Source organism: Schistocerca serialis, chromosome 3 (genome assembly GCF_023864345.2).
Source record: "Schistocerca serialis cubense isolate TAMUIC-IGC-003099 chromosome 3, iqSchSeri2.2, whole genome shotgun sequence".
NCBI classification, from domain to species: Eukaryota; Metazoa; Arthropoda; class Insecta; order Orthoptera; family Acrididae; genus Schistocerca; species Schistocerca serialis.
The window spans coordinates 770,540,565-770,559,089 of record NC_064640.1 but is presented as its reverse complement, the minus strand read 5'-3'; the positions used below and the strand labels follow the sequence as shown (position 1 = coordinate 770,559,089).

The 18,525-nt window shown below is 46.0% G+C and overlaps 2 protein-coding genes and 1 pseudogene across 3 annotated transcripts in view; all 3 read left to right on the top strand.

Moving 5' to 3' along the window:
* Nucleotides 1-6,991, top strand: part of LOC126471217 (diacylglycerol kinase gamma-like) — a 446,798-nt gene extending 439,807 nt beyond the window's left edge. The window contains exon 5 of the mRNA XM_050099340.1: nucleotides 6,689-6,991. Within this exon, the coding sequence (XP_049955297.1) occupies nucleotides 6,689-6,991 (303 nt within the window). The remainder of the gene's footprint in view (nucleotides 1-6,688) is intronic.
* On the top strand, nucleotides 367-484 carry LOC126472069 (5S ribosomal RNA; annotated as a pseudogene).
* Nucleotides 6,762-18,525, top strand: part of LOC126470613 (diacylglycerol kinase 1-like) — a 366,452-nt gene continuing 354,688 nt past the window's right edge. For both annotated transcript variants that reach the window (XM_050098567.1, XM_050098566.1), the window contains exon 1: nucleotides 6,762-6,866. The gene's annotated coding sequence lies outside the window, so the exon portion shown is untranslated. The remainder of the gene's footprint in view (nucleotides 6,867-18,525) is intronic.

The window sequence follows — 18,525 nt, the reverse complement described above, 5'->3', positions numbered from 1 at the left end:
GCACTGTATACATGAAATGTGTGTCTGCACACACTTCACTGCTGTAAGGTTCCATTGTGATTGCACCTGACAACGCTCAGACAAGTGACATCACTGCTACTGCAGTGCACTGTGTATGCACAATTATGTGGAGCAACAAAATAGACCTATGCTAATAAAATAAAAAGTAGTTTCTCTGGGATATGTTTGCGAAAATTTTAACTGGCGAGTATTATGTTACGTCACAAGTGTTTTAACAGCGTCCTAATGTTGTTAAAACTTTCTTAGTTCTATCAAAAAGCATACTTGCATTCATATCTCGGAGTATACAAGCGTTGAGAGTATTACCCACGTAAAAAAATTACTTACCCCCTATGACTATTATAAGCCAACGGCCTTGCCTCTGTGGTAACACCGGTTTCCGTCAGATCACCGAAGTTAAGCGCTGTCAGGCTGGGCTAGCACTTGGATGGGTGACCATTCGGTATGACGAGCGCTGTTGGCAAGCGGGGTATACTCAGCCCTTGTGAGGCAAACTGAGGAGCTACTTGATCGAGAAGCAGCGGCTCCGGTCACATAAACTGACATATGTCCTGACAAGCGGTGAGCTGACCACGTGCCCCTCCATATCTGCATCCAGAGATGCCTGTGGTCTGAGGATAACACGGCGGCCGGTTCGTACCGTTAGGTCTTCATGACCTGTTCGGGCGGAGTTTAGTTTTATGACTTTTATAATATGCTAGGAATCTAATTCCGATATCTTGAATTTCACAAAGTAAATGGACGTTTTCCACTATGTGTACTACACGTAACACAGATAACATAGCCAGAGTATCGCGTATACAATCTTTGGTAAGGGAGGTAGGTGGAGTACAAACGACTTGATGAACCAGGATAGTTGTGTTCAATTAAGAGAGGCTAGCGAACCGACTACTGATGTTTACCTCATGCAGGCCGTAAAAATAGCCTAGTTTGCGTCGGCAGTGGGAGGCGCCTGTATGGAGAGGCTACCCGCTTAACACTTACCTGCCAAACGTAGTATTAAAAAGGTGTAGCACCCAGAAGCGGAGGGGGTAACGACATGAAATATAATGTGAGAGAGCAAGTGATGTCATTCCAGTGATTAAAAAAATCTAGTGAAATTTACAAAGAACTTAGCAGTATGGAGCCCACTTATCAGTGTGACGCTGCAATCCCTCTAGCTTAGATGCATGCAGTGATTCGCTTGTGAAGAGTATCATAACGTCTCTGTTGTGACTTGGCAAGACAGCCAAGCCACTATGAGGTGAAGCCGAAAGGCACGCGTTAAGCTCACGCAGGCTGGCGTGAGGTCTGGAATAGTTAAAGGAGTTGAGTCTAGTAAAATAAGTACGTAGCTTCGGGAATACTTAACTTTAATCCATAATTGGTGCACATCGGTCTAACGGTACATGCATCACAAGATTAATAGCAAATGATAATGGCGCCTTGCTAGGTCGTAGCAAATGACGTAGCTGAAGGCTATGCTAACTATCGTCTCGGCAAATGAGAGCGTAATTTGTCAGTGAACCATCGCTAGCAAAGTCGGCTGTACAACTGGGGCGAGTGCTAAGAAGTCTCTCCAGACCTGCCGTGTGGCGGCGCTCGGTCTGCAATCACTGATAGTGGCGACACGCGGGTCCGACGTATACTAACGGACCGCGGCCGATTTAAAGGCTACCACCTAGCAAGTGTGGTGTCTAGCGGTCACACCACAGTCTCTCTATCGTCTCCTGAGGCTTGCTCTCCCACAGCTGCTGTAATTGGTCGTTGATATGCTGCATACTGAAGCTGGGATAGAGTTCCGAGCTGGTCCCACACCTGTTCTATTGATGACACATCTTGCATTCTTGCTTGACCTGCGAGTATCTAAACGTCACGCATAGCGTTTATAGAGACACAACCATGTGCGGACGAGCATTGTCGTGTTGAAAAAGGCACGAGAGGCAAGACATGACGATGCAGAATGTCCGTGATGTAAGACGGTGCCATAAAAGTTCGTTTAATCACTACCAGCTGTGACCTGAAGTGATATCCAATGGCTCCCCACGCCATGACACCAGGAATAACACTGCTGTGCCTCTCCAAAACATATGAAGAATGGGACCTCCCCCAGGTGCCACCATACTCGCCAGCGTTGGTCGTGTGGGGTAGTGCAGAACTGCAGTTCGGCAGCAGTCAATGCTTACCACTCATGATTCCACTCAAACCCATCCGTTTGTCTTGCAGTGTTAACATTAGCCTACACAAGGGACAGTAATCCATAGTCCGGCTGTTACTAACTTCCGATCACTGGAACGGGATAATACAGATTGTTGCAGGGAGTCCATTACCTGTACTCGGATGGCAGGCGCCGGTGTGATGGCGCTACGCTGTGTGTGTGTGTGTGGGGGGGGGGGGGGGGGGAGATTCCTAACGGACCAAACTGCTGAGGTCATCGGCTCCTAGACTAATACACTACTTAAACTAAATTATACTAAGAACAACACACACACCAACGCCCGAGGGAGGACTCGAACCTCGGCGGGAGAGGCCGCGCAATCCGTGACATGGCGCCTCAAACCGCGCGGCCACTCCGCGCGGTGCGTTACATTATGCCTGGTGCACAATACGGCGATCTTCCCTGCTGATGGCCAATTGTGATCGACCGGAAGCTTGACGATGAGTATTTCTGCCATCTCACTCCCGTGCAGTCTAATATCTGGCCACCGTCATATCTGAATGTATCACAAATCTGCATACTGCACGATTCAGGTAGCTGGCCAAATGGAGACCCACAATGAGGACAGTTTCAAACGCTGTCCGGTGCTCACAATGAGGTCAATTTCAAACGCTGTCCAGTACTGATAACGCTGCCTCATATGATCACGTGTCATCTCCGTGTCCTTCACAGTGTGCCGGCCGCGGTGGTCTAGCGGCTCTAGGCGCTCAGTCCGGAACCGCGCGACTGCTACGGTCGCAGGTTCGAATCCTGCCTCGGGCATGGATGTGTGTGATGTCCTTAGGTTAGTTAGGTTTAAGTAGTTCTACGTTCTAGGGGATTGATGACCATAGATGTTAAGTCCCATAGTGCTCAGAGCCATTTTTTTCCATCACAGTGATTCCTCAACATGTAACGCTGTTCGCGTCTCTTAAATACCGTATGAGACATGGTTATAGCACTAAACACGGACAATTTTAATGGTGCTGTGGTGACGATTCTGCCTGTCACACAAAATTGCAACTCGAATCGTTTCCATACCCTTTGATGGTATGTACATGTACGCAGTCACATTCACTGACACCCAGCCTTGCCTTGAGGGTGGTTCACTTTCTTGGTCTGGCAGTGTAGATTACACTGTTCGACACACAAAAAGTTTCAAGAAATGAAATGAGCCGCGGTGCCACTGATTTATAAACTAATGTTAAAATTCCTGTATTAGCAATTAACTGTTCTAAGGATATTGTTAATTCTTTAGCTACAGAGTTTTATGTAAAATTCGGTATATTTTTAAAACTAATTACATAACACGTGGATGGTTAAGCCATACTTCATTAGTCACACACTATGTTTTACCTTGAAGCACAAGGTCAGCTACCATGAAACACCTGATACTTGCAAATGAAATGGGTTTCTTTAATATCTTAACAATTATCGCTGTCTTGAAAATGGAAGTTTGTGGTAGTTGCCAACACTTTCTGTTTCATAATATTTCCAACTTGTAACTGGTTTTTGATAATAATTCTTGTTAATCTGAATTCACTTACATATTGGTGTACTAGAGTAAGAATGTAGCACCACGACTTTTAAATACAGTATTGACAATATTTTCTCGATTTCAGCCATTTCAAATTTAAATAGAATATTTGTTCCTGGGTATCTTGGAACCCGAATTTCACTTTTGCAAAAACCTTACTTCTCCGGAATAATTTTCAGAAAAGGACTGCAGAGCACATAGTGTGAATGCTACCATTTCAGAATGGAATAATAAAATCTATGACACTTCTACTATATGGCCGGCAAGAGGTAGAAACCTGAGAAGTGTTGCAAGGCATACAGCTCTCCCCTACTGATTAAGAATTAACAGCGTTAATAGTGGCTATTCTCCTGCTGCTGCTGATAATAATAATAATAATAATAATAAGTAGTAGTAGTAGTAGCAGTAACAGCACTAATCACACTAATAATGACAATAATAGTGGTATTATCAGATACAAAATGTTTTTACAGATCTTCAAAAATGATATTTCATTACATAACGAGTTCTGAGGGAAGGAAATTTTGATATATTGCACCAGCTAAGGTATTCGATAAAGGAAGGAGGTCTGATTCGTGAGAACTTCATGTATTTGTAATGGGGTAAGGGATGCGTACAGCGCAAAGGCGGACATTCTTGTTGGTTCAATAGATATTTTATTCTCTGTCTTTGGCTGTAAATTAGGGGACCATGACCAAAAACCAGTCTCACACGTGTACTGTGCTACTGAACTCATACGTCCGCCATTCAGGGATGAATTAGAAGCGCTGTTGTATACCATTTGGTCTGTATATGATTTGGAATAAAGCCACCAACCATAGTAATGGCTGTTAGTACTGTATAGTTCCTATAAACTAAGCAGTATCTACGAAGAAGGAAACCATACGCTGGATACTCAAATATTCACTCAACAGGTCATATAAAATATGTAAAATTCTGCTTACGAAGAATTTTTGTCGGAGACTGTAAAATGAAAATCGCTGAATGGATCTTAATCCCACTCCTGCGTAGAAGGTGTGGTCGGTATTAGGGCACCGATGCCCCAAACTCGCCGCTAGAGGGACGTGGGAGTAAAATGGGGCCCACGAGAAATACGCCTACGCAACGAACGTGTTACATCACACTAGTCGTGTAGTCTGCCACACTTGCGAGCGCTCAGCTACGTGCAGGGCCTATGGGAAGTCAATATGTAATTATAAGGTACTAATTAAAGGTTTAACCTTTGTCGTGTAATGTACGCTTCAAAAGAAGAACCAAGAGGTGTAGTGTATTTCTTACAGCGGAAGTAATGCGGGGAACGGAAATTCATCGAAGAATGGCACAAGTCTACGGAGAGCCCTTCACGTGCGTTGCGATTCGGACGCTCCATCCGGTCCTGGGGCGATGGCTGCCACCTTAACTCACCAGTCTTCAGTAATGAGGGCCTACACTGCCGGATAATGGGTTCGGTAATGATCGTCCGTCATCAGCCAACGACATTCGTCCTTCCGCAAATAGCTTGTGACATACTAAACTAACAATTTCAAATAATTAAATCTGAAAATGTTGCAGCTTGAAACAAAAAATTACACCAAATGTTAAAATAAAACTCAAATACAACACAATATATTTGATATTTCACAGAATTAAAAGAAAATGCAGATATAGAACAATATATCAAGAATATATATCTAGAATATATTTCTGTATGGAATACTTATTCCAGCATGCCGACGGGCATTGAAGCCGACACATACTGGGGACGCGTACAGTGGCAAAGAGATATTTCTAGCTTATTTCTGACAAATGTGTCTTTGGAATACCAATTCATGTTACATGATTGAATTTGGTAACAACGATGCTACACGTTTTGTTATTAGCGAAATGTCAAAATGAGAAACAAAATAGCGGCGGTGAGGGATTTAAAGAAACGACTTTTCCGTCAACGTCGAAATGAAAAACAAAACAGTTGCAGTGAGAGATTTCGAAAAAAATGACCTTCTCGACGAATCTGGATGCATCACTGTAACGTGCATTAAAAAAGTGTTCAAATGTGTGTGAAATCTTATGGGACTTAACTGCTAAGGTCATCAGTCCCTAAGCTTACACAGTATTTAACGTAAATTATACTAAGGACAAACACACCCACTCATGCCCGAGGGAGAACTCGAACCTCCGCCGGGACCAGCCGCACAGTCCATGACTGCAGCGCGTAAGACCGCTCGGCTAATCCCGCGTGGCGTGCATTAAAAACCATTAACTTTTAACTGAAGTTATTCAGAAATATTAAACTCAGTTTTTTTTTTTTTCATGGGGGAATTTCACCTCCATAACGGCCGAATGGGCACGTATAAGAAATTTTGTGTCTCTTATTTTGCCCTATACTAAAACATATTCGAAATCGGTCAAAACCGAAGGATATCCCTTGGGTAGGTTTACTTGTAAGTTAATAGGTTTCCTTGTGGCACACTCCTCCTAATCCGTACAGGAGTTTCTCGCAGCATTTGAGAACTTTTCTTTGTAATGTGTCATTTCATCGTAGAATCTCATAATTTTTTTCATGTATTATTAATTCCTTAATTCTCTTTAATAAATTTTCTTAATGCCACAGAATTTTTTTCTGATCAGCATTGTAAGCCATGTACAGGCACGTGCCCAGACCAAGTAGCACTGGTTCAAATGGTCTATGGAACCTGATAGATAAGTAAAGAAAGGAAATGTCAAACGTTCGAAGTGTTAAATCGTTTTACTAACGAATGTCTGGCCAATTTTCTGCACGATTTGGCACTTGGAAGGAAGTCTAGTGACATGCAAAAGAGACCCGAGAACACAACATCGCTGAAAACGCGTTCTTTAAAACAATGGCACTTAGAACGTTTGACATTTCCGCTCTTCAGATAAATAAATAAATAAATGTCACGCTCGGAGAGTGTGTGGGAGAGTTGTGTGAGAGGAAGGCGCTGTGCTGTCTGCAGGAGGAGGAGGGGGCGGCGGCGGCGGCGGCGGTGTCGTCGCCCACGTCTGTGCGCCACGTGGGAGCCACGTGGGCGTCGGCGAGCAGCCTGGCGCCCAGCAGGCTGGCGGAGCGCCTCGGGCTGGCAGACCGCGAGCGCCAGGCCCGCGCGTCAGACGCCGGCGCGCGGCCCCGCACAGGTACGCCTGCACACTCTAACTCCGTCAAAAGTCCACCACTCCTGCTTCTCAACTTTCCAGAATATTCTATGCAAGACTACGATATTTCCCTCAAGACAAAAAAGCTTCTACGAAAGAAAATCTAAAACCAAGTTGTACTTTCCAGTTAGGGCCATTCATTAAACTACACCTACATCTACATTTATACTCCGCAAGCCACCCAACGGTGCGTGGCGGAGGGCGCTTTACGTGCCACTGTCATTACCTCCCTTTCCTGTTCCAGTCGCGTATGGTTCGCGGGAGCAACGACATCTACATCTACATCCATACTCCGCAAGCCACCTAACGGTGTGTGGCGGAGGGTACCTTGAGTACCTCTATCGGTTCTCCCTTCTATTCCAATCTCATATTGTTCGTGGAAAGGAGGATTGTCGGTATGCCTCTGTGTGGGCTTTAATCTCTCAGATTTTATCCTCATGGTCTCTTCGCGAGATATACGTAGGAGGGAGCAATATACTGCTTGACTCTTCGGTGAAAGTATGTTCTCGAAACTTTAACAAAAGCCCGTACCCAACTACTGAGCGTCTCTCCTGCAGAGTCTTCCACTGGAGTTTAGCTATCATCTCCGTAACGCTTTCGCGATTACTAAATGATCCTGTAACGACGCGCTTCTCTCCGTTGGAACTTCTCTATCTCTTCTATCAACCCTATCTGGTACAGATCCCACACTGCTGAGCAGTATTCAAGCAGTGGGCGAACAAGTGTTCTGTAACCTACTTTCTTTGTTTTCGGATTGCATTTCCTTAGGATTCTTCCAATGAATCTCAGTCTGGCATCTGCTTTACCGACGATCAACTTTATATGATCATTCCATTTTAAATCACTCCTAATGCGTACTCCCAGATAATTTATGGAATTAACTGCTTCCAGTTGCTGACCTGCTATATTGTAGCTAAATGATAAGGGATCTTTCTTTCTGTGTATTCGCAGCACATTACACTTGTCTACATTGAGATTCAATTGCCATTCCCTGTACCATGCGTCAATTCGCTGCAGATCCTCCTGCATTTCAGTACAACCTCTCAATATATCACAGCATCATCCGCAAAAAGCCTCAGTGAACTTCCGATGTCATCCACAACGTCATTAATGTATATTGTGAACAGCAACGGTCCTAGGACACTCCATTGCGGCATACCTGAAATCACTCTTACTTCGGAAGACTTCTCTCCATTGAGAATGACATACTGCGTTCTGTTATCTAGGAACTCTTCAATCCCATCACACAATTTGTCTGATAGTCCATATGCTCTTACTTTGTTCATTAAGCGACTGTGGGAGACTGTATCAAATGCCTTGCGGAAGTCAAGAAACACGGCATCTACCTGGGAACCCGCGTCTATGGCCCTCTGAGTGTCGTGGACGAATAGCGCGAGCTGGGTTTCAAACGATCGTCGTTTTCGAAACCCATGCCGATTCCTACAGAGTAGATTTCTAGTCTCCAGAAAAGTCATTATACTCGAACATAATACGTGTTCCAAAATTCTACAACTGATCGACGTTAGAGATATCGGTCTATAGTTCTGCACATCTGTTCGACGTCCCTTCTTGAAAACGGGGATGACCTGTGCCCTTTTCCAATGCTTTGGAACGCTACACTCTTCTAGAGACCTACGGTACACCGCAGCAAGAAGGGGGGCAAGTTCGTTCGCGTACTCTGTGTAAAATCCAACTGGTATCCCATCAGGTCCAGCGGCCTTTCCTCTTTTGAGCGATTTTAATTGTTTCTCTATCCCTCTGTCGTCTATTTCGATATCTACCATTTTGTCATCTGTGCGACACTAAAGAAGGAACTACAGTGCAGTCTTCCTCTGTGAAACAGCTTTGGAAAAAGACATTCAGTATTTCGGCCTGTAGTCTGTCATCCTCTGTTTCAGTACCAATTTGGTCACAGAGTGTCTGGACATTTTCTTTTGATCAACCTACCGCTTTGACGTAAGATCAAAATTTCTTAGGGTTTTCTGCCAAGTCAGTACACAGACTGCCGGCAAGCCTCCGTGCGCGCTCGAATCTCTCTAATTTTACGTTCGTGATCTCCTCGGGAGGTATAAGTAGGGGGAAGCAATATATTCGATACCTCATCCAGAAACGCACCGTCTCGAAACCTGGACAGCAAGCTACACCGCGATGCAGAGCGCCTCTATTGCAGAGACTGCCACTTGAGTTTGTTAAACATCTCCGTAACGCTGTCACGCTTACGAAATAACCCTGTGACGAAACGCGCCTCTCTTCTTTGGATCTTCTCTATCTCCTCCGTCAACCCGACCTGGTACGGATCCCATACTGATTAGCAATAGTCAAGTATAGGTTGAACGAGTGTTTTGTAAGCCACCTCCTTTGTTGATGGACTACATTTTGTAAGGACTCTCTCAATGAATCTCAACCAGGCACTCGCCTTACCAACAACTAATTTTATACGATCATTCCACTTCAGGTTCCGTACACATACTCCCAGATATTTTACTGCTACCAGTGTTTGTTCTGTTATCATATAATCATGCAATAAAGGATCCTTCATTCTATGTATTCGCAATACATTATGTTGTGGATTGGCAAGAGAGCCAACCCACTATGAGAGGAAGCCGAAAGGCACGCGTTTTAGCTCACGCAGGCTGGCGTGAGGTCTGGAACAGGTCAAGGAAATGAGACTAGCAAAAAAGGACGTAGCTGTGGAATACTTAACTTTAATCCATAAATGGTGAACATCGCTCTTGACGGTACATGTTTTACAGCATCAATAATAACTGGTAATGGCGCCTTGCTAGGTCGTAGCAAATGACGTAGCTGAAGGCTATGCTAACTATCGTCTCGGCAAATGAGAGCGTATTTTGTCAGTGAACCATCGCTAGCAAAGTCGGCTGTACAACTGGGGCGAGTGCTAGGAAGTCTCTCTAGACCTGCCGTGTGACGCCGCTCGGTCTGCAATCACTGATAGTGGCGACACGCGGGTCCAACGTATACTAACGGACCGCGGCTGATTTAAAGGCTACCACCTAGCAAGTCTGGTGTCTGGCGGTGACACCACACATTACATTTGTCTATGTTAAGGGTCAGTTGCCACTCCCTGCACCAAGTGCCTATCCGCTGCAGATATGCCTGCATTTCGGTGCAATTTTCTAATGCTTCAACTTCTCTGTATACTACAGCATCATCCGCGAAACGCCGCATGGAACTTCCGACACTATCTACTAGGTCGTTTATATACATTGTGAAAAGCAATGGTCGCATAACACTCCCCTTCGGCACGCCAGAGGCTACTTTAACGTCTGTAGACGTCTCTCCATTGAGAACAACATGCTGTGTTCTGTTTGTTAGAAACTCTTCAATCCAGCCACACAGCTGGTCTGATATTCCGTAGGCTCTTACTCTGTTTATCAGACGACAGTGCGGAATTGTAGAAGACCACATTTAGTGTTTAACGTCCCGTCGACAACGAGGTCATTAGAGACGGAGCGCAAGCTCGGGTTAGGGAAGGATGGGGAAGGAAATCGGCCGTGCCCTGTCAAAGGATCCATCCCGGCATTTGCCTGAAGCGATTTAGGGAAATCACGGAAAACTTAAATCAGGATGGCCGGAGACGGGATTGAACCGTCGTCCTCCCGAATGCGAGTCCAGTGTGCTAACCACTACGCCACCTCGCTCGGTCGGAACTGTATCGAACGCCTTCCGGAAGTCAAGGAAAATGACATCTACTTGGGAGCCTGTAACTAATATTTTCTGGGCCTCATGAACAAATAAAGCGAGTTGGGTCTCACATGATCGCTGTTTCCGGAATCCATGTCGATTCCTATAGAGTAGATTCTGGGCAATGGCAACTCGGCTATGACAACATGCAATGTAAGTTCACTTTTCCACATAGTCCTCCTGAGTTCGATTCCCGGCGGGGTCAGGTATTTTCTCTGCCTCGTGATGACTGGGTGTTGTGTGATGTCCTTAGGTTAGTTAGGTGTAAGTAGTTCTAAGTTCTAGGGGACTGTTGACCATAGATGTTAAGTCCCATAGTGCTCAGAGCCATTTTGAACCACATAGTCCTCAAGAGACTGTAAACATTTCTCTGAACGGTAATGCGTAAATATCACCTCCAGCTCTATGTAACCACCTGGATACAGTTGCTTTCGTCTCCACATCGTTTCGGAATCTTCGTCCATCGAGATCCTCTTTCACCGTGTCAAACACATGATAGCTGCTTGGTTCTAGTTCGGGACTGTATGGAGGATGTTGCCATAACTCCCACTAGAATCGTTTCAGCAGTTCTGACTTCTGGCGGGCCAAATACGGTATGTGTTCTCGTTCAACAAAATAAAAAAACATCAAATGTGTGTGAAATCTTATGGGACTTTACTGCTAAGGTCGTCAGTCCTTAAGCTTACACACACTTAACCTAAATTATCCTAAGGACAAACACACACACACCCATGGCCGAGGGAGGACTCGAACCTCCGCCGGGACCAGCTGCACAGTCCATGACAACAAAATCACACTGGCGCTCAATTTTCCCCGCCGATTTTTCTTTAACTGCCTTACGCAACCGGTGCAACGTTTGACAGTGCGAAGCAGAGTTGATTTTTGTGCCTTTCGGCATAAATTCCAGGTGCACCGTACCCTCCATGTCAAAGAACAGTGTCGCCATTACCTTTCCTGCTGAAGATTTGACTTTGGGCTTATTTTGCTGAGGTGATGTGGCGTGCACCCATACCATGGATGTTCTCTTTGCTTCGGGCTGAAGTGGTGGACCCACGTTTGATCCCCTGTGATGATTCACGACAAAACCTTGTTGGCCTCCACAGAACACCGTTCTAAAAATGCCAGTGACGACTGAAAACATTGTATCTTGTGAACATCGGTGAGCAGCCGTGGGACCCGTCGTACACACAGTTTACGATATCCAAGATGCTGATGAACCCTGGAGAACACTCTGCCATACGAACTGTTCAGCATGCTGGCAATTTCTTGCAGTGTTATGCGCCGCCTATCGTCTGTAATGATCACATCCACACTGTCGACATTTGCAACGATGCTAGGCGTTGTGGGCCTGCCTTGGCGATATTCGTCAGTAAGATCCGCGCACCAGCTACCTAATTGCTTACACCACTTTACAATATGTGGGTAAGAGATTGCACGCTCACCATACACTGCAGTGATATCGCGATTAATGTTCGTGCAATGCCGTTTAGCCCATAGTAATCTGATCGTTGCACGCATCTCCAATTAGAAGTGAACATCCAATTGACGCACCATTGAGACCAGCCCGCTCTGCACATACAACACGACGGGACACCACACAAATCCATCCTATCGGCAGTGTCAGCAGTTATTGTCATGTATTATACATTGGACACGGTCACGACACACAGCGTGCTCTCGCGGTGAGCTAGTGTAATTTACTTTTCGATTCCCCCTCGTATAAACAAACCAGTGGAGACTTGGAAAGCATCGCTTGTCCGAAACTCAGCTTCCAGAATCAGTGGCGTGTTTCGTTCCAAAGGCGGACAAACAAGCTATTAAGCAGGTGGTCACAATGTTTCGGCTCATCAATGTACAGGCGCCAGACGTAAACGAGAGAGCAAAATTGGTCAACGAATCAAAATGACAGTTGACACATTCAGTTATGTAGACCCAAGCACAACTTAATAACTTTAACCTGAAAACAAAAATGGCTTCGATAAACAAACCCTTTGCAACTTGAGTTCCAAAACGGGAAATGAAATTTTATTTCTATAATCAGTTGTATATCTGCAACAAATAAAAACTGGACACATGTTATGTGAAATGTTTTACTCGAATTAGTCTAGAGTACCATTTTCTAAGATATAATGCGCAACACAGTTAAAGGGTCACTTTTACGAAACCTCGTAATTGTCTCCCACTGCGACGCACACGTTGGAAATTTGGCTCAACGGTGCCTACAGTCTTCCTCTATAATGGTGCAACAGAGTGACGACCTTCGACGCCATCCTCTGGTTGCCCGATACTTCAAACAGCAAACATGTCGACACATGCGAAAAAGGGCCAGAACTCAGGAGTTCATGCGAGGTGTACAGTGGGTTGGCACCAAATTTCACCACAATTCAGGCAACGCCACCGTAGACATGTCATACGATGAGAAGGTCGTCACACACCCTCTTATCCTCATTTCACCCCTCGACTCTCCGTAGATTTCGCCTGCGGCCAGCAAGTGCTAGTTCAGCCACATAGCGCCATTCAGCTTATTGATGTAGAAATGGTTGCCTGTCAGACCGGCACCTAGTAATCGATGGCTGGCTTTCTCTGTACAGAAACATTTTTCAAATGCTCAACAAGGGTGCACAGGTGACACCGAGGATGTTACCGAACTGTGGGTTCTCAGAAGAGCTCTTTGCCGTTTAATTCACGCAATCCCCTCCCCCCACCCCTTGTAACGCGCCCGGGGGTACAATTGGGTGGGGTGCCTTAAACTGTTTTCACTTCTGCTTGTCTTGACCGTGCACGTCCACGGCACGTACCTGCTAACCCCGCGGCGGTCCTACTGTTCTGCTCCGCACTGCTGCTAGCTTGCCTGAAATTATCTATGGAATTATGCAAGCGGGTTTGGGGAGCCACTCGACGTTAAAACACAAGGTTGTTCGACGTCGGGTATGAACAACTATATTCTGAAACGATTAAAGAAAATCGCAGGTTGCACTATTTACATTCTAATTCAGAACTGTTATCCTAATTAATGGATGATTAACAGTCGACAATATCATTCGGACGAGCGTACGCGTAACCGACACGACGCGGGTGATTGTTGATGATGCGGAAGTCGAATGATGGCACAAAAGTTCTTACGCTCGTCACGCATACTCATACACTCCTGGAAATGGAAAAAAGAACACATTGACACCGGTGTGTCAGACCCACCATACTTGCTCCGGACACTGCGAGAGGGCTGTACAAGCAATGATCACACGCACGGCACAGCGGACACACCAGGAACCGCGGTGTTGGCCGTCGAATGGCGCTAGCTGCGCAGCATTTGTGCACCGCCGCCGTCAGTGTCAGCCAGTTTGCCGTGGCATACGGAGCTCCATCGCACTCTTTAACACTGGTAGCATGCCGCGACAGCGTGGACGTGAACCGTATGTGCAGCTGACGGACTTTGAGCGAGGGCGTATAGTGGGCATGCGGGAGGCCGGGTGGACGTACCGCCGAATTGCTCAACACGTGGGGCGTGAGGTCTCCACAGTACATCGATGTTGTCGCCAGTGGTCGGCGGAAGGTGCACGTGCCCGTCGACCTGGGACCGGACCGCAGCGACGCACGGATGCACGCCAAGACCGTAGGATCCTACGCAGTGCCGTAGGGGACCGCACCGCCACTTCCCAGCAAATTAGGGACACTGTTGCTCCTGGGGTATCGGCGAGGACCATTCGCAACCGTCTCCATGAAGCTGGGCTACGGTCCCGCACACCGTTAGGCCGTCTTCCGCTCACGCCCCAACATCGTGCAGCCCGCCTCCAGTGGTGTCGCGACAGGCGTGAATGGAGGGACGAATGGAGACGTGTCGTCTTCAGCGATGAGAGTCGCTTCTGCCTTGGTGCCAATGATGGTCGTATGCGTGTTTGGCGCCGTGCAGGTGAGCGCCACAATCAGGACTGCATACGACCGAGGCACACAGGGCCAACACCCGGCATCATGGTGTGGGGAGCGATCTCCTACACTGGCCGTACACCACTGGTGATCGTCGAGGGGACACTGAATAGTGCACGGTACATCCAAACCGTCATCGAACCCATCGTTCTAGCCGGCCGAAGTGGCCGTGCTGTTAAAGGCGCTGCAGTCTGGAACCGCAAGACCGCTACGGTCGCAGGTTCGAATCCTGCCTCGGGCATGGATGTTTGTGATGTCCTTAGGTTAGTTAGGTTTAACTAGTTCTGAGTTCTAGGGGACTAATGACCTCAGCAGTTGAGTCCCATAGTGCTCAGAGCCATTTGAACCATTTGAACCCATCGTTCTACCATTCCTAGACCGGCAAGGGAACTTGCTGTTCCAACAGGACAGTGCACGTCCGCATGTATCCCGTGCCACCCAACGTGCTCTAGAAGGTGTAAGTCAACTACCCTGGCCAGCAAGATCTCCGGATCTGTCCCCCATTGAGCATGTTTGGGACTGGATGAAGCGTCGTCTCACGCGGTCTGCACGTCCAGCACGAACGCTGGTCCAACTGAGGCGCCAGGTGGAAATGGCATTTCAAGCCGTTCCACAGGACTACATCCAGCATCTCTACGATCGTCTCCATGGGAGAATAGCAGCCTGCATTGCTGCGAAAGGTGGATATACACTGTACTAGTGCCGACATTGTGCATGCTCTGTTGCCTGTGTCTATGTGCCTGTGGTTCTGTCAGTGTGATCATGTGATGTATCTGACCCCAGGAATGTGTCAATAAAGTTTCCCCTTCCTGGGACAATGAATTCACGGTGTTCTTATTTCAATTTCCAGGAGTGTATATTTGGTACCAGTCCTCCTTGACACTAATAATGATATGGCACTGTTCGTAAAGTTAATTTTTCAGTTCTCACTTGTCAAGCGTGCGCGTAACCGTCGCGGCGCGGCTACTTGTTGATAATGCGGAAACGCGATGATCGAACGCACGTCCTCACGCTCGCTACAAGACACTGGCGCTTGACTGCACTCTTTCATGGTAGCTAATTTCTACTGATTCACATCAGTTCATCTGGGAGACCGAACACGGCGCGGATGATTGATACAGTACGGTACGACTCGCAACGAGAGGATACACAAATACGTTATCAGCAAAAAATGGCTCTGAGCACTATGGGACTCAACTGCTGAGGTCATTAGTCCCGTAGAATTTAGAACTAGTTAAACCTAACTAACCTAAGGACATCACAAACATCCATGCCCGAGGCAGGATTCGAACCTGCGACCGTAGCGGTCTTGCAGTTCCAGACTGCAGCGCCTTTAACCGCACGGCCACTTCGGCCGGCCGTTATCAGCGGCACTGCTCATTTTTAAATTACTTTTTGACGCACTTTCCTCTGAATCATTTACTTATTTTATCACTTTACTGTAATAGCACTTGTAGCAACACTTAAACTTCCATACTAACAATGCTTCTCACATACAGAGCTACACACTACACAACATAACAGTTCCGTGCCCCGCGCTCGACTCTCTAGACGTGGCTGTCCGCAAAGATACTCCTCAACTAAACCAGCGATATGACAGTACACTTACACCCTCCTCCATTATTACGCCACAGGTAGGCGCAAAACAGGAGGTCTGAAAAAGCATAAACACCCTTCGCTGATTCGGATCACGTTCAAATTTCGTCGTACGGTTTGTAACGGTTCATGGCGGTTCCACCCTGTACGCTAGAATAAAAATTGTATCTCTCTGCACTCCGAAAGGATGCGAACATGTTCAACGAGTCTTCACCCCCAGGACAGAGAAGGGTTGAATCGACCAGTGGTGTCAGCAGTGTCAAATTTTGCCAAGAACATCTTCCTCCTGCTCATCGCACTTAAAACTGTCGCTTTTGACAGCGAAATGTATGGGAATCAACGCCCCAAGGGATGGGGTAGTTTCATTGACGCCCTTTGTGCCAATGCCTGTGGCCTTTTCGTATGTATTCCGAGAGGAAGTGTACCTAAAAGTTTTCTTCAGTCATTTATAAGAAAATCACGTGGGCGTCGCGGTTCTGACCTCTACAGTAGAGACATTCAGATAAGGGGTAAAATTTGAATAATACGGGGCGTGACAACCTTTCCGTCGTGTGTCACGTCGACGATGGCGTTGGGCAGAATTGCGACGGAAATTGTTGCCCATGTGTCATCATTAACCACTTTGCACCTGACATGAACTTATGAACTCTGGTCTTTTTTCATATGTGTCAAGACCTTGTTGTTTGAAGCGTTGCCGACCCCCAGGGTGACGTCGCAGGACATCACGCTTTTGCATCATACAAAGGAAGGTTGTAGGAACTTTTGAGCCAAATTTGGAAATTTGTGGTAAGTTCCTTTGGGACTAATCTGCTGAGGTCATCGGTCGCTAGGCTTGCTCACATGCTCGAGGGAGGACTCGAACCCCGCGCGGCTGCAAAAATTCGAACTTCTGCGGCGCAATGGGAACTAATTACTAGCTTTCAAAAAAGTGACCTTTTAATTGTGTTGCGCGGTGTATTTACAATTCCTCCTGAATCATCCTGAATGGAACAGAAGTAATTTTACTGACGGCTCAAGACACCGAAACGAGGGTTCGGCAAAGGGGTTCGTAATTTTATTGTACATGGAATACACATAAGACTTGCATCAACCGAGATACTGAAGACGTGTTCTTCTTAAATGGAATGTTATGCTTGCTTAACGGGATTTCTAAAGGCATTGAAAAGATGAGTACAGTGATGTAATTATCGTTAATGATTGCGTTGAAACTTTTCGCAAAAGTGTCCTAGAAATGTGCTGAAGTTGGAAGGCAAAGCGGCCGGAATCGATACTTGTGGAATAAACTCATTCAAGCTGGCTCCTTTTGCCAGGCTTCGACGTCATATGCATCGGGAAGAGAGGCCTGCGCTACTGAGTTTAAACGTATATCTTCTTGACCCTGCCGTATGCGACGTAGATACATGGTAAGCTATTATTGTTGTACATCGGACTGTATACAAACCTCTTCATATAATAGACAAAACTAAAATTATCACACAGGGTCAATGGATTACAGAATTACCCAGAAAACGGTATAAAAAACGTACAATCGTTACAGCAGCCACTCGCCAGCCACATCTATTCACAATTTGCCACACTGAACGCTGCGTAAAGCTTCGAGTCACATGGTGGCGCGTGCGTTTTAGCATCTTACAGTCGCGCTGAAATATACGTATGTCGTAAGCTAAGTTGCTTGTAACTTTAACAGTTTCTTGGAACGTCTCTTCATCTTTAGGTCTGTGCTCGTGTATTAGCTTAGGAAGTCTTCTCTCCTCCATTTTGTTCGTATGATCTTGCAATTTATTATTACTAATTTTTTTCAGTTGTTCCAATTTTAAGAGCATTTAATTCAGTTCGTATCTAATGCTCACTTAACCTATCCACCCAAGGGTAACTTTGGACTTATTTCACTTCCACTGTTTGGGTATTGTTCATGACTCTTCATTAGGGGACCTATTCCATATGTCACAATCAACACTTCCGATGTTTTTAAACTTTTTGTTCATGTATCCTTCCACTACTAGTTATTCGACGTTCTACTGATTATTCCACATACACTTTCGACGCATTATATCCTTATTTCTAAGCTTCTGTCCTTGTTGTAATGTTTGTCAACCAGGCAACAAAAGTATACCATCCGTTTCATCGAATTGACGCGAATAACTATCTTTGTTTGGATATAACGTTTACTAGCGCTGTCTCTGCTAAACATTCAGGATGAGTCATAAATGACCACAGAAAAAAATCCAAGGACCACACGCTATGCACAAGAAGCCAATAGTCATTGTTTCTTCTTCCTGGACTTATTTTTCACAAAATAACGGAAAAGTAATTATCATTTAATGAGACACGGAAGAACCTTTCGATCAGGATATATTATTCCTACACAGATGTATCACATGACATACCCAAGTCCTGATTAGCCAGTAATGGGAAG